The sequence below is a fragment of the Hyperolius riggenbachi genome, chromosome 10 (assembly GCF_040937935.1).
Source record: "Hyperolius riggenbachi isolate aHypRig1 chromosome 10, aHypRig1.pri, whole genome shotgun sequence".
NCBI lineage: Eukaryota > Metazoa > Chordata > Amphibia > Anura > Hyperoliidae > Hyperolius > Hyperolius riggenbachi.
In genome coordinates this window covers 294,972,667-294,989,088 of record NC_090655.1, presented here as the reverse complement: position 1 = coordinate 294,989,088, position 16,422 = coordinate 294,972,667, and the positions used below count along the sequence as shown (strand labels likewise).

General features: G+C 45.7%; 1 protein-coding gene across 1 annotated transcript; it reads right to left on the bottom strand.

Moving 5' to 3' along the window:
* Positions 1-7,100: 7,100 nt before the first annotated feature.
* On the bottom strand, positions 7,101-14,406 carry LOC137535628 (zinc finger protein 84-like). The gene is made up of 2 exons (XM_068257487.1): positions 14,319-14,406; positions 7,101-8,883 (listed from the first exon to the last, which is right to left on the bottom strand). The coding sequence occupies exons 1-2, from the start codon at positions 14,380-14,382 to the stop codon at positions 7,181-7,183; spliced, it is 1,767 nt and encodes a 588-aa protein (XP_068113588.1). The 5' UTR covers positions 14,383-14,406; the 3' UTR covers positions 7,101-7,180.
* Between the last annotated feature and the right edge of the window lie 2,016 nt (positions 14,407-16,422).

Below are 16,422 nucleotides of genomic sequence, written 5' to 3'. Positions count from 1 at the left end.
GACTTTAACGGTTAATAGCAAAGCCTGCTTAAAATTTAGGAACACCAAATTCACAGGGTATATTAAGGGGATCAGTGGGAATAAGAGGAAATTTTTTTTTTTCAAAAAGACCTTATAGTTTTTGAGAAAATCGATTTTTAAGTTTCAAGGGCAAAAATGTCTTTTAAATGCGGAAAATGTCTTTTTTTTTTGCACAGGTAACAATAGTGTATTATTTTCATAGATTCCCCCAAGTGGGAAGAGTTTTACTTACTTCGTTCTGAGTGTGGGAAATATAAAAAAAAAACGATGTGGGGTCCCCCTTCCCAGACATCTTTAACCCCTTGTCCCCCATGCAGACTGGGATAGCCAGAATGCGGAGCACCGGCCGCGTGGGGCTCCGCACCCTGACTATACCAGCCCGCATGGTCCATGGATTGGGGGGTCTCGAAAGGGGAGGGGCAGCCAAGCTTTCCCCTCCCCCTCCGAGCCCTTGTCCAATCCAAGGACAAGGGGCTCTTCTCCACCTCCGATGGGCGGTGGAGGTGGAGGCCGCGATTTCCTGGGGGGGGTTCATGGTGGCATCTGGGAGTCCCCTTTAAAAAGGGGTCCCCCAGATGCCCACCCCCCCTCCCAGGAGAAATGAGTATAGAGGTACTTGTACCCCTTACCCATTTCCTTTAAGAGTTAAAAGTAAATAAACACACAAACACATAGAAAAAGTATTTTAATTGAACAAAAAACTTAACCACGAAAAAAGTCCTTTAATATTCTTAATTAACCATTAATACTTACCTGTCCCTTTAAAAGGCAGTTCCCACGCAATATCCTCGGAAATATACTAATCAGTTACAATGTAACAAAGTTGTTACAATGTAACAACTTTGTTACTTTGTAACTCCACCGCACCCGACGTCAATGGGTGCGGTTAAATCAGAAGGAACCCCATTGGTCTGCTAAGGACCAATGGGGCTCCTTGGAGCCCAAATACAAAGATGCTTAGAGAGCTCTGAGCTATATAGCTCAGAGCTCTGTCGGGTGAAGGACGCTAAGTCCCGCCGGCTCTCGCTGCCCTCCCCGCCTCTCCCACATGTCACCCATATACATGCTGGCACCCGGCTCTCGCTGCCCTCCCCACCTCTCCCACATGTCACCTATATACATGCTGGCACCCATGGGTGCCAGCATGTATATGGGTGACAGGTGTGGGCGGAGTGGACGGCGGGAGCCGGCGGGGACTAGCGTGTATGCGGCGGCCGGCGGGTAAGCAGCGAGTGACGTCGGGTGCGGTGGAGTTACAAACTAACAAAGTTGTTACATTGTAACAACTTTGTTACATTGTAACTGATTAGTATATTTCCGAGGATATTGCGTGGGAACTGGCTTTTAAAAGGGACAGGTAAGTATTAATGGTTAATTAAGAATATTAAAGGACTTTTTTCGTGGTTAGGTTTTTTGTTCAATTAAAATACTTTTTCTATGTGTTTGTGTGTTTATTTACTTTTAACTCTTAAAGGAAATGGGTAAGGGGTACAAGTACCTCTATACTCATTTCTCCTGGGAGGGGGGGTGGGCATCTGGGGGACCCCTTTTTAAAGGGGACTCCCAGATGCCACCATGAACCCCCCCCCCCCAGGAAATCGCGGCCTCCACCTCCACCGCCCATCGGAGGTGGAGAAGAGCCCCTTGTCCTTGGATTGGACAAGGGCTCGGAGGGGGAGGGGAAAGCTTGGCTGCCCCTCCCCTTCCGAGACCCCCCAATCCATGGACCATGCGGGCTGGTATAGTCAGGGTGCGGAGCCCCACGCGGCCGGTGCTCCGCATTCTGGCTATCCCAGTCTGCATGGGGGACAAGGGGTTAAAGAGGTCTGGGAGGGGGGACCCCACGTCGTTTTTTTCAATATTTCCCACACTCAGAACGAAGTAAGTAAAACTCTTCCCACTTGGGGGAATCTATGAAAATAAAACACTATTGTTACCTGTGCAAAAAAACCTGACATTTTCCGCATTTAAAAGACATTTTTGCCCTTGAAACTTAAAAATCGATTTTCTCAAAAACTATAAGGTCTTTTTGAAAAAAAAAAAATGTTTCCTCTTATTCCCACTGATCCCCTTAATATACCCTGTGAATTTGGTGTTCCTAAATTTTAAGCAGGCTTTGCTATTAACCGTTAAAGTCGGCGGGTTTTTAAATGTATATATTTTTCCTTTGAAACCTTAACATCGATTTTCTCTAAAACTATAAGGTCTTTTTGAAAAAAAATGTTTTCCTCTTATTCCTTCTGATCTCCTTAATATATTCTCCAAATTTGAGGCTCTTAGCAATTAAGGGGGCTTTGCTATTAACCCTTAAAGTCGGCGGCTACCTAACATTGATCCATGCGTCAACTTTTCCGCTTGGCAGCATGGCCTTACGCATTAATTGCCAGTAGGAATTTACGCGTAAGCCAATAACGTAACAACCTGAATTACGGTATTCTTACGCGTAATTGCGTAAGGGCTATGCGTAATTACAGACATGTACCGTAAATGAATGTCTACGCCGTAAGCGTAATTCCGTAATGCGTAATAGCGTAAAATTACGCGTAATGATCCGTAAGCGTAGTTTTTTCCATTACGCCCAGCACTGATCTGTTCACCATCAACATTGCGTGCAGCAGCAACCACAGCCTCCCAGACACTGTTCAGAGAGGTGTACTGTTTTCCCTCCTTGTAAATCTCACATTTTATGATGGACCACAGGTTCTCAATGGGGTTCAGATCAGGTGAACAAGGAGGCCATGTCATTAGTTTTTCTTCTTTTATACCCTTTCTTGCCAGCCACGCTGTGGAGTACTTGGACGCGTGTGATGGAGCATTGTCCTGCATGAAAATCATGTTTTTCTTGAAGGATGCAGACTTCTTCCTGTACCACTGCTTGAAGAAGGTGTCTTCCAGAAACTGGCAGTAGGACTGGAAATTGAGCTTGACTCCATCCTCAACCCGAAAAGGCTCCACAAGCTCATCTTTGATGATACCAGCCCAAACCAGTACTCCACCTCCACCTTGCTGGCGTCTGAGTCGGACTGGAGCTCTCTGCTCTTTACCAATCCAGCCACAGGCCCATCCATCTGGCCCAGCAAGACTCACTCTCATTTCATCAGTCCATAAAACCTTAGAAAAATCAGTCTTGAGATATTTCTTGGCCCAGTCTTGACGTTTCAGCTTGTGTGTCTTATTCAGTGGTGGTCGTCTTTCAGCCTTTCTTACCGTGGCCATGTCTCTGAGTATTGCACACCTTGTGCTTTTGGGCACTCCAGTGATGTTGCAGATCTGAAATATGGCCAAACTGCTGGCAAGTGGCATCTTGGCAGCTGCACGCTTGACTTTTCTCAGTTCATGGGCGGTTATTTTGCGCCTTGGTTTTTCCACACGCTTCTTGCAACCCTGTTGACGATTTTGAATGAAACGCTTGATTGTTCGATGATCACGGTTCAGAAGCTTTGCAATTTTAAGAGTGCTGCATCCCTCTGCAAGATATCTCACTATTTTTGACTTTTCTGAGCCTGTAAAGTCCTTCTTTTGACCCATTTTGCCAAAGGAAAAGAAGTTGCCTAATAATTATGCACACCTGATATAGGGTGTTGATGTCATTAGTTAGAACGAAAGAGAAGTGAGTGTGGCACTCCTATAAAAGTCAGGATGGATCCGTGAGTAGGGAGAGAGTGAGTCCAAAACTCCCGCTGCAATAGGCTTGTTGTACTGTTAAACAATCAGCCACTGACGTGTGCCTCACATGTGTGACAGGAAGAAAGTAAATCGTAACTGGTTATAGATAAGAAGCAGATTCGGGCACCATCCGTCATTCAGCTTGTTTATTCCAAAACAACTTGTGCAGTATAAAACATCAAATAGCTGTCACCTGGTGTCCCATGGCGATACTGTGCGGGATGTGGTGGAGGTGGGTGCTCAGGGCTGTAGAAGGGTCGGCGACGGCCGTTTCACGTCCACCAGGACGCTTGCTGCGTTCCACAAGAATGGCAGCCGCCGCAAAGCCGGCATATGACGGGGTTTAGCCCCGCCCCTTCCAGCCACGCAACGGCGCCAGTGCTGGGAGTTGATTGGTTGGCCACCGGGGGAGCCGGCTCTCAGTGCGCATGTGGAGCTTGGTGACGCGCAATAGGTGCGACAATCAAAGTCGCACAGCAGGCCAAAAATAAACATTTACATTCCAAGTCTGCTGGTTAAGGCGTAGGATTTAGGAGCCACGCCACCCTATTATGTGTGTATGCGGAAGTGTTACAAACTTCACGTATGCCCATACGGTGCATACCACCTAGCCTCAAAAATATGCACACCTAAGATCTGTGCGCCACCCTGTGGCCAATATAATTAGTGCACTGTGTGTAGTGTAACCATAAACAAAGTGACTAAAACCAATATAAGCTGGGGCTGGGTAAACAGGAGACCATACAGTTATAACTGTCCCGGAAGCATTTTCTCCCGAATTGCTTAAACATTTAAATACTATATACTGGCCATAATACGGGAATACGGGAAGTACAAGCAGTATTGCCACCACAATTAGGGGGTGGGGGGTTTGTTTGGTGTGTTTAGGTTTTGGTCTACAACAACGAGAATTCCTGAAACGTACCGATAAGGACGATGAGTATGTTGATTTTCTATGTAAATGTTTAGAGTTTGTGTTGAAGCACAATGCGTTCCTATTTGATGGACGCTGGTTTCAACAGACCGCTGGCACAGCCATGGGGACCCCTGTGGCATGCTCCTTTGCGAACCTCTTCCTTGGGGCGTGGGAGGAGTCTGCCGTGTTCTCCGAGAGCAATCCGTACCAGAGACACGTCAGACAATGGTCGAGGTATGTGGACGACGTCTTGGTGGTGTGGTCGGGCTCTGACCACGAGTTTAAGTTATTCATGAGTTACTTGAACGTAAATGAGATCAATATGGAATTCACGGCGGAATTGAGCCATACAGAGGTAACATTCTTAGATTTGAAACTGGTGATCCAGGACGGAAGGATTCACAGTAAGGGCTATAGAAAACCGACTGCCACAAATGCAATTCTACATGCCAAAAGCTTCCACCCGAAACATGTCATTAGAGCGATCCCATATGGTCAATATCTAAGATTGGGGAGGAACAACAAGAAAGAGTCAGACTTTGACCGACAGGCAGATGAGATGACAGAAAGGTTCATTAACAGAGGCTATGATCCGGTTCAATTAGGAGCAGCCAGACGACGGGCCAAGGAACAGGATAGACTGGACCTGTTAATCCCCAAGAAAGGAAGGGGGTCGGACACAAAAAGAATGACCTTTACATTTGACTATACCCCCATGGCAGAAAAGATTAGAAAGACTGTCTTTAGACATTGGGATGTCATCATGAAGGACACTGACCTGTCAAGGAAGGTGGGAGGACCGCCACGAGTAGCTTTTAGACGGGCACCTACTCTGAGGAACATGCTCACTCGGAGTGAGTTTATTTCCCCTAGGAAGACAACTTGGCTGAATAGAACCATTCCAAAGGGGAATTTCAAATGTGGACGCTGTGTCCATTGCCCTCACATGTTGCTCCAAAGAAGTATACAGGTGGGGAAAGAGGTCTTTCAAGCTAAGGCCTTCTTTTCGTGTATCACTGACTATGTTGTTTATGTTGTGTTTTGCCCATGTGGCCGTTATTACATAGGCCAAACAACTCGCCTATTGAATGTCAGAATAGGAGAACACTCGAGTTCTGTGAAATCCGGAAAAAGTGGGACAAGATTTGTGACACATATGAATGAGGTACATGGGGGGAATGGTAGAGGTCTAAAGTTTGCCGTGCTAGAAAGAGTTGAACCACAGAGACGAGGGGGCGACAGAGAGAAAATGCTGTTGAGGAGGAAGACATGGTTGATTTTGCAAACTAACGCTATGGGCCCCCTGGGTTTAAACGATAAAATAGAACTTTCATGCATGCTGGATCCCTGAGATGCCCCGTTTGTTGAATTTATGCCTATGAGACCTGTTCCTTCCCTCTCCCTCTCTCCTGTTCCCCTCCCCCTCTCCCTTTCTTGATACTATATGACCTATTGTATTGTATTCAGATTTGTAGAATGAGATATTTATGGGGTACTATGCTCCCCCCCAAAACCTAAACACACCAAACCCCCCCCCCCCCCCCCCAATTGTGGTGGCAATACTGCTTGTACGTCCCGTATTCCCGTATTATGGCCAGTATATAGTATTTAAATGTTTAAGCAATTCGGGAGAAAATGCTTCCGGGACAGTTATAACTGTATGGTCTCCTGTTTACCCAGCCCCAGCTTATATTGGTTTTAGTCACTTTGTTTATGGTTACACTACACACAGTGCACTAATTATATTGGCCACAGGGTGGCGCACGGATCTTAGGTGTGCATATTTTTGAGGCTAGGTGGTATGCACCGTATGGGCATACGTGAAGTTTGTAACACTTCCGCATACGCACATAATAGGGTGGTGTGGCTCCTAAATCCTACGCCTTAACCAGCAGACTTGGAATGTAAATGTTTATTTTTGGCCTGCTGTGCGACTTTGATTGTCGCACCTATTGCGCGTCACCAAGCTCCACATGCGCACTGAGAGCCGGCTCCCCCGGTGGCCAACCAATCAACTCCCAGCACTGGCGCCGTTGCGTGGCTGGAAGGGGCGGGGCTAAACCCCGTCATATGCCGGCTTTGCGGCGGCTGCCATTCTTGTGGAACGCAGCGTGACCACGGCTGTCGCCGACCCTTCTACAGCCCTGAGCACCCACCTCCACCACATCCCGCACAGTATCGCCATGGGACACCAGGTGACAGCTATTTGATGTTTTATACTGCACAAGTTGTTTTGGAATAAACAAGCTTAATGACGGATGGTGCCCAAATCTGCTTCTTATCTATAACCAGTTGATGTCATTAGACCACACCCCTTCTCATTACAGAGATGCACATCACCTAATATGCTTAATTGGTAGTAGGCTTTCGAGCCTATACAGCTTGGAGTAAGACAACATGCATAAAGAGGATGATGTGGTCAAAATACTCATTTGCCTAATAATTCTGCACTCCCTGTATTTAATGGGGGGGAGGGGGGTGGGTCAGAAAACATCTACTACTTGCTATGCTGGGGAGATGGAGAGCAGTATGCTGTGGCCACTTCAGGTTCACTGAAGGCAAAGCTATCACTGACCCTTATTTATCCCCTGTGTGAGATCGCTCATGTCTGGTAAGATGGGATTTCCAGCCAAAACATTTCTCACCCTCAGCAAACGAAAATGGCTTCTCACCAGTGTGAGATCTCTCATGACAATCAACCTCTGATTGCCGTACAAAACATTTCCCACACTCAGCACATGAATACAGCTTCTCCACAGTGTGAGATCTCTCATGACTACGAACCTCTGATTGCCGTACAAAACGTTTCCCGCACTTGGTACATGAATATGGCTTTTCTCCAGTGTGAGATCTCTGATGGATGAAAAGCTGTGATTTCCGTCCAAAACATTTCCCACACTCAGCACATGAAAATGGCTTCTCACCAGTGTGAGATCTCTCATGTCTGACAAGATGTGATTTATATACATAACATTTCCCACACTCAGCACATGAATAGGGCTTCTCACCAGTGTGGGATCTCTCATGACTGACAAGATGTGATTTCTGTAGAAAACATTTCCCACACTCAGCACATGAATAGGGCTTCTCACCAGTGTGAGTTCTCTCATGTGTGACAAGATGTACTTTATGTGCAAAACATTTCCCACACTCGGCACATGAATATGGCTTCTCACCAGTATGATATCTCTCATGTCTGACCAGCTGAGATTTCTGTAGAAAAGATTTCCCACACTCAGCACATGAATAGGGCTTCTCACCAGTGTGGGTTTTTTCATGTCTGATAAGCTGTGAGCTCTGTACAAAACATTTCCCACACTCAGCACATGAATATGGCTTCTCACCAGTGTGACATCTCTCATGTACCACAAGCTCCGGTTTAGACAAAAAACATTTCCCACACTCAGCACATGAATAGGGCTTCTCTCCAGTGTGAGTTCTCTTGTGATTGACAAGAGATGATTTCTGTGCAAAATATTTCCCACACTCAGTACATGAATAAGGCTTCTCACCAGTGTGAGATCTCTCATGTCTGAAAAGCTTTGATCTCCATCCAAAACATTTCCCACACTCGGCACATGAATAGGGTTTTTCACCAGTGTGAGATCTCTCATGTCCAACAAGCTTTGCTTTAGACCTAAAACATTTCCCTACACATGAATATGGCTTCGCTCCAGACTGTGATCTTACATGCCTAACAAAATTTGATTTCTGAACAAAGCATTTCCCACACTCAGCACATGAATAAGGCTTCTCTCCAGAATGAGTTCTCTTGTGACTGACAAGATATGGTCTAGTCTGAAAACATTTCCCACACTCAGTACATGAAAAAGGCTTCTCTCCAGTGTGAGTTTTCTTGTGACTGACAAGATATGATTTCCGTCCAAAACATTTCCCACACTCAGCACATGAATAGGGTTTTTCACCAGTGTGAGATCTCTCATGGCTGAGAAGGATTGATCTGTTTACAAAACATTTCCCACACTCAGCACATGAATAGGGCTTCTCTCCAGTGTGAGTTCTCTCATGTCTGACAAGATTTGATTTCCGTACAAAACATTTCCCACACGTGGAACAAGAATAATACCCTCCAGCAGGGGGAGATCTGTGCTGGGTATGAGGCCCCTCAGGGTTAGACAGGAGAGGTGAGTCTGGGGGAATATTTGGGGTCACCAGGATATCTGCAGGAGACTCTTGTCCAGTGACATCATCATCCATTGTAGAGTCTGTGGATACAGAGAGACGAGTCTCTGAGAGGTTCCTGATGCCGGGACTCTGCGCTGCAAATAGAGAAACATCATCACTTCCTGTTAGAGAATTCTGAGGGGAGGAGCAATTATCATTAGGGAGGGTCAGTGAGCTGCTGAGAATCCCAAGTTGGTGCAAAGTTTATGCAGAATAGGAATAAACCATATGCAGTTGTTGCATAACTTTGCATATAATTAGCATACAATTTGCACTATCTCAGAGTTATTTGCATGTCACTGACCCTCCCTGCAGCTAAAGCATTGGCCATACATGGAAAGCAGTAAATTGTAGAGCTTGATGAGACAATGGCAGCAATGTGTTACTCCTGTGACAACAGACCTCTATGTACTTATAGCAAGAAATCTGTGTTATGTTTGTAGAGCAATGTGGTGTCACTTACACATTCTTATTACCATTGTATCCTCGTGTCACTCATATGCCCCTTGTAATGTCCCTTTATCTCTCTCTTGTCCCCAATTGTGCAAATAAACATATTGTGACGTTCTGATCTCTATAAATCCCATTTTGTAAGTTCCCATGATAATATGACTGCTCACCTAGAACATATAGAACTTCCCACACTGCCCTCTGAACAAGCCCAGATCCTTGAGTCCGAGATTCAGGAGGATGAAATAATAGATTCCATTAGCTCTTCCCCCTGCAATAAATTCCCTGGCCCTGATGGGATTCCTATAGAATTCTATAAAAAATATTCCCGCCTCCTTGCCCCCAAACTTAGAATCCTATACAACTCCTCTCTTCTAGGTGGCTCCCTTCCTCTTCCCTTTTACCAGGCCCACTTCATTTGAATCCCCAAACCTGATAAAGATCCCCTCGAATGTCAATCGTACAGGCCAATATCCCTCCTCAATAATGACCTCAAGACACTCACTAAAATGATTACCCGGACCAGACAGGGTTCATCACTAATAAGACAACGGATATAAACCTTAGACGACTTTTCTCCCACATATAATTTAATGTAGGCTCCTCTACCCCCAAAACCCTGGCCTTATATCCAGAAAGCCTTCGACTCTGTGGAATGGGAATATCTATGGGCTGCTCTTATAAAAATGGGATTTGGGCAGAGGTTTGTCTCATGGATACAGGCTATATACAAATCCCCCTCATCCAACATTAACCACTTGCCGACCGCGCACTCATAACGTGCGTCGGCAACGTGGCAGCTGCAGGACCAGCGACGCAGATCTGCGTCGCCAGCTGCAGGCTGATTAATCAGGAAGCAGCCGCTCGTGTGAGCGGCTGCTTCCTGTCAATTCACGGCGGGGGGCTCCGTGAATAGCCTGCGGGCCGCCGATGGCGGCTCGCAGGCTAAATGTAAACACAAGCGGAAATAATCCGCTTTGTTTACATTTGTACGGCGCTGCTGCGCAGCAGCGCCGTAAGGCAGATCGGCGATCCCCGGCCAATCAGCGGCCGGGGATCGCCGCCATGTGACAGACCACATCCTGTCACTGGCTGCACAGGACGGATAGCGTCCTGTGCAGCCCGGATCTCCAGGGGGGGCCAGGTAGGAGAGGGAGGGGGAGGATTTCGCCGCGGAGGGGGGCTTTGAGGTGCCCCCCCCCCCCCGCAACACCTGGCAGGCAGGAGCGATCAGACCCCCCCAGCACATCATCCCCCTAGTGGGGAAAAAAGGGGGGCGATCTGGTCGCTCTGCCTGCACGCTGATCTGTGCTGGGGGCTGCAGAGCCCACCCAGCACAGATCAGCTACAACAGCGCTGGTTGTTAAGGGGGGGTAAAGGGTGGGTCCTCAAGTGGTTAAAATGGGAAATATCCTCTCAGCTCCAGTCATGCTCTACTGCGGTACTCGGCAGGGGTGCCCTCTCTCTCCAGCCCTCTTTGCTCCGCGGTACTCGGCAGGGGTGCCCTCTCTCTCCAGCCCTCTTTGCTCTTGCGATGCGACTTCTTGCTGCATCCCTTCGGCAGTCCCCAGAGATTTTGGGCTTCCGAGGGGGCTGGAGGAGAGGGTATCCCTATATGCTGATGATCTTGTCATATATCTTGATGACCCGGTTAACTCTTTAAAAGGTGTCCTGGACATCAATTTCCTGCCCTTTACTGGCCTCGGGGTTAATTGGAAAAAGTCTAAGATCCTTCCACTCACACCATTAAACAGTGCACCATTCACTCTGGAAGTGGTTCCCAGAACCAAGTATCTTGGCATACAGATCACAAATAATGTAGCTGACTTCTATGCAGACAACCTCTTGCCCCTAATTGCCCATACCAAGCAGTGTTTACATAAATGGCAAATTCTCCCACTATCTTTAATAGGCAGAATTAACTTCATTAAGATGAAAATACTACCCCGCATATTGTATGTGTTTAGGAACTGCCCTATTTGGATCCCAAAAAGTTTTTCGCCCAACTTAATTCAATTTTCCTCAGCTTTATCTGGAACAAAAAATCCCCTAGAATAATCCTTAAAAAACTCCAGAGGCTGTGGACAGAGGGGGGGTCTTGCCTTTCCTCACTTAGTATTCTTGTAACAGCAAACTGGTGGTTATGCCCTGACAAATCTAATGCAGCTACGGTGCTGGAAGCAGCTCAGCTCTTATGAAGCCTTAACCCAACTTCTCTACAGGGGTCTTCAAGCTCCATATCCCTTAACCATATCAATGAAAACAGTTATTAAAGCATGGAACTTGATGCATGTATGGGACTCTCCCTCCTCCAAAAGTTTTTCACCAAACACCCCCCTGTGGAAAAACCCTACTCTCAAGAACTTCTACACTATACCGATCCCATAATCTGGATCTCAAAAGGGGCTCGATTCACAAAGCGGTGCTAACCCAGTTAGCATGCCTAAAAGACTTTAGGCATGATAACCATTGCACCATGCTGGTGAAAAGCCAGTTGAGGCGTGATAAGTTTAGGTGTGATAAGTTTAGGTGTGATAAGTTTAGGCATGCTAAGTTTAGATAAGTTTAGATCGCTTGCAAAGTCCCGCACGCAAAGCAGCGCCATTAAACTTTATACAAAGTGCACCAGTCTTTGCTAGCGTAAAACTTTTGATCAGCTGTGCAGTGCGGTGCTAACGCAGTTGGCGCTTAAACTTATCATGCCTAAACTTATCACACCTAAACTTATCATGCCTAAACTTATCACACCTAAACTTATCACACCTAAACTTATCATGCCTAAACTGAGTTTAGGCATGATAAAGGGCTTTTCACCAGGGTGCTAACTGTTAGCACCGCTTTGTGAATCAAGCCCAAGGTGTCAGCCACATATCTCACATTGTTATCTCTGGATCTCTTGCAGCTTTTGACCATCTGAAAGACACTTACAATCTTCCCAACTCCCACTTCTTCCGATTCCTCCAGCTGCGCCATGCCTACCAGGCCCAATTTGGCTCTTCTCCTCCACGCACCGATTCATCTGAGGTTGAAGATACCCTCTCAACCACCAACCTAACTAAGGCATTATCCTCAATCTACAAGAATGTAATACTTATTACTGAACCTCACGTCTCAGTATTTAAGTCCCCCTGGTTGGACATTGTACCGCTTATTGATGATGAGGACTGGGAGGACGCCTGGATCGTACCATTCCAGCACTTAATCGCCACCAGAGACAGGCCCATTCAATTCAAAATATTGCACAGAGCATACCTAACACCAGCCAAGCTGGCCAAATTCAATGCATCCTACAGTAATGCCTGTTGGCGCTGCAACGCTCCCCAAGCGGACTTCTCTCACATATTCTGGAGCTGCCCTAAAATCGTCCCCCCATCTGGGCCAGTATCTGTGACTTTATAACACACTTCTCACCCACTGCAGTCCAACCGGATACCACTTGGTGCCTTTTAGGCCTGACCTCCTCACTTGCTCCCAGGAGAGCCCAAAGAACTTTACCTGGACTCACACTCTTCTACTGCCGAAAGGCTATTGTTCTAAACTGGAAAGCCACAGAGCCACCATCAATCCAACAGTGGAAATCCCTAATAAATAATTCTCTGCCTCTCTATAAAGCCGCATGTACGGCCAGAGGTTGCCCACAAAAATTTAAAAATGTATGGAAGCCCTGGACTGACAAAGTAGAATCCAAATGAACTATTATACCTGGATCTGTCATTACATACTATCCATATTGGTGTAATACACGGATTTGGTGGGGGGGGGGGGGGGGGGGGGTGGTGAGGGAGGTGATGGCCCTCTTCTGTTTGGGCAGGCTTGTCCCATAATGTGTTGTGTTATCTTTGTTTGCTACAGATGCTGCCCTCTCGCCTGTGTGCACTGTAGGTTGCATCTGAGTTTGTACACCTTTTTAAAAGAAATAAAAAGAGTTTATTAAAAAAAAAAAAAAATTATATATATATATGTGGATTAGTGGATCCCAAACCACTAAAATATAGTATTAGTGGTTTGGGATCTCCGTGACATAAATAGATTATTCTTATTCCTCCACCTCGCAGCTCCTATAATTTAGTGATGTGTAACGTCACAATATATATATATATATATATATATATATATATATATATATATATATATATATATATATATATATATAGTGACGTTACACAACACTAAATTATACTACTGCTGTAGCTGGATATACATACATACATATACTCCTATACATAAGTCACCCCCTACTGTGACCAATCTGTGTACAGTAATGTACAGTGACCATTATCAGCTTATTACAGGCCAGTAACACTAAGTCACCCGTACTGTGACCAATCTGTGTACAGTAATGTACAGTGACCATTATCAGCTTATTACAGACCGGTAACACTAAGTCACCCCTACTGTGACCAATCTGTGTACAGTAATGTACAGTGACCATTATCAGCTTATTACAGGCCAGTAACACTAAGTCACCCCTACTGTGACCAATCTGTGTACAGTAATGTACAGTGACCACTATCAGCTTATTACAGGCCAGTAACACTAAGTCACTCCTACTGTGACCAATCTGTGTACAGTAATGTACAGTGACCATTATCAGCTTATTACAGGCTGGCAACACTAAGTCACCCCTACTGTGACCAATCTGTGTACAGTAATGTACAGTGACCATTATCAGCTTATTACAGGCTGGTAACACTAAGTCACCCCTACTGTGACCAATCTGTGTACAGTAATGTACAGTGACCATTATCAGCACATTACAGGCCAGTAACACTAAGTCACCCCTACTGTGACCAATCTGTGTACAGTAATGTACAGTGACCATTATCAGCTTATTACAGGCCAGTAACACTAAGTCACCCCTACTGTGACCAATCCGTGTACAGTAATGTACAGTGACCATTATCAGCTTATTACAGGCCAGTAACACTAAGTCACCCCTACTGTGACCAATCCGTGTACAGTAATGTACAGTGACCATTATCAGCTTATTACAGGCCACTAACACTAAGTCACCCCTACTGTGACCAATCTGTGTCTACTACAAAAATATAAAATAATTACTGACAGAGATTTTGCTTACTTCTTATTAAGTCTTTATAAAAGTCTTCCTCTTTAATTGTCACCATCATTATATCCTCCTCCATAGACTGCTGATCACTCCTCACATATGTCTCTTCTTCTTCCTCTTTACTTGTCCTCATCATGTCACCCTTCTCCATAGACTGCTGATCACTCCTCACATATGTCTCTTCTTCTTCCTCTTTACTTGTCCTCATCATGTCACCCTCCTCCATACACTGCTGATCACTCCTCACATACGTCTCTTCTTCTTCCTCTTTACTTGTCCTCATCATGCCTCCCCCCTCCATAGTCTGCAGATCACTCCTCACATATATCTCTTCTTCTTCCTCTTTAATTGTCCTCATCATGTCACCCTCCCCCATAGACTGCTGATCACTCCTCACACACGTCTCTTCTTCCTCTTTACATGTCCTCATCATGTCACCCTTCTCCATAGACTGCTGATCACTCCTCACATATGTCTCTTCTTCTTCCTCTTTAATTGTCCTCATCATGTCACCCTCCTCCATAGACTGCTGATCACTCCTCACATACATCTCTTCTTCTTCCTCTTTAATTGTCCTCATCATGTCACCCTCCTCCATAGACTGCTGATCACTCCTCACATATGTCTCTTCTTCTTCCTCTTTACTTGTCCTCATCATGTCACCCTCCTCCATAGACTGCTGATCACTCCTCACATACATCTCTTCTTCCTCTTTACTTGTCCCCACCATGTCACCCTTCTCCATAGTCTGCTGATCACTCCTCACATATGTCTCTTCTTCTTCCTCTTTACATGTCCTCATCATGTCACCCTCCTCCATAGACTGCTGATCACTCATCACATACGTCTCTTCTTCCTCTTTACATGTCCTCATCATGTCACCCTCCACCATAGACTGCTGATCATTCCTCACATACATCTCTTCTTCCTCTTTACTTGTCCCCACCATGTCACCCTTCTCCATAGTCTGCTGATCACTCCTCACATATGTCTCTTCTTCTTCCTCTTTACATGTCCTCCTCATGTCTCCCTCCTCCATAGACTGCTGATCACTCCTCACATATGTCTCTTCTTCTTCCTCTTTACTTGTCCGCATCATGTCACCCTCCTCCACAGACTGCTGATCACTCCTCACATATGTCTCTTCTTCTTCCTCTTTACATGTCCTCATCATGTCACCCTCCTCCATAGACTGCTGATCACTCCTCACATACATCTCTTCTTCTTCCTCTTTGGTTTCAACTTTTACATCAATTAGTTCATCCTAAGTGCACAAAATTATGCCATAAATCTTACACATATGAGCATTAGCAAGCTACAACGAACGAACCATCAGTCCCATCTACCTGATAATGTTGAGTGATGGTGGGATCTTCCTGTAGACAATCCTGGGAATAAAGAGGACCTGTACATCTCTCTGGTGGGTTTCTGTTACTGGATACATCTGTAGGAAACACACGCACTGACTGAATACATTGTCTCTATGTGATTATCAGATGATGGGGGATCTAGGTGGGCAATCCTGGGAATAAAGAGGACCTGTACATCTCTCTGGTGGGTTTCTGTTACTGGATACATCTGTAGGAAACACACACACTGACTGAATACATTGACTCTATGTGATTATCAGATGATGGGGGATCTAGGTGGGCAATCCTGGGAATAAAGAGGACCTATACATCTCTCTGGTGGGTTTCTGTTACTGGATACATCTGTAGGAAACACACACTGACTGAATACATTGTCTCTATGTGATTATCAGATGATGGGGGATCTAGGTGGGCAATCCTGGGAATAAAGAGGACCTGTACATCTCTCTGGTGGGTTTCTGTTACTGGATACATCCACAGGAAACACACACACTGACTGAATACATTGTCTCTATGTGATTATCAGATGATGGGGGATCTAGGTGGGCAATCCTGGGAATAAAGAGGACCTGTACATCTCTCTGGTGGGTTTCTGTTACTGGATACATCTGTAGGAAACACACACACTGACTGAATACATTGTCTCTATGTGATTATCAGATGATGGGGGATCTAGGTGGACAATCCCGGGAATAAAGAGGACCTGTACATCTCTCTGGTGGGTTTCTGTTACTGGATACATCTGT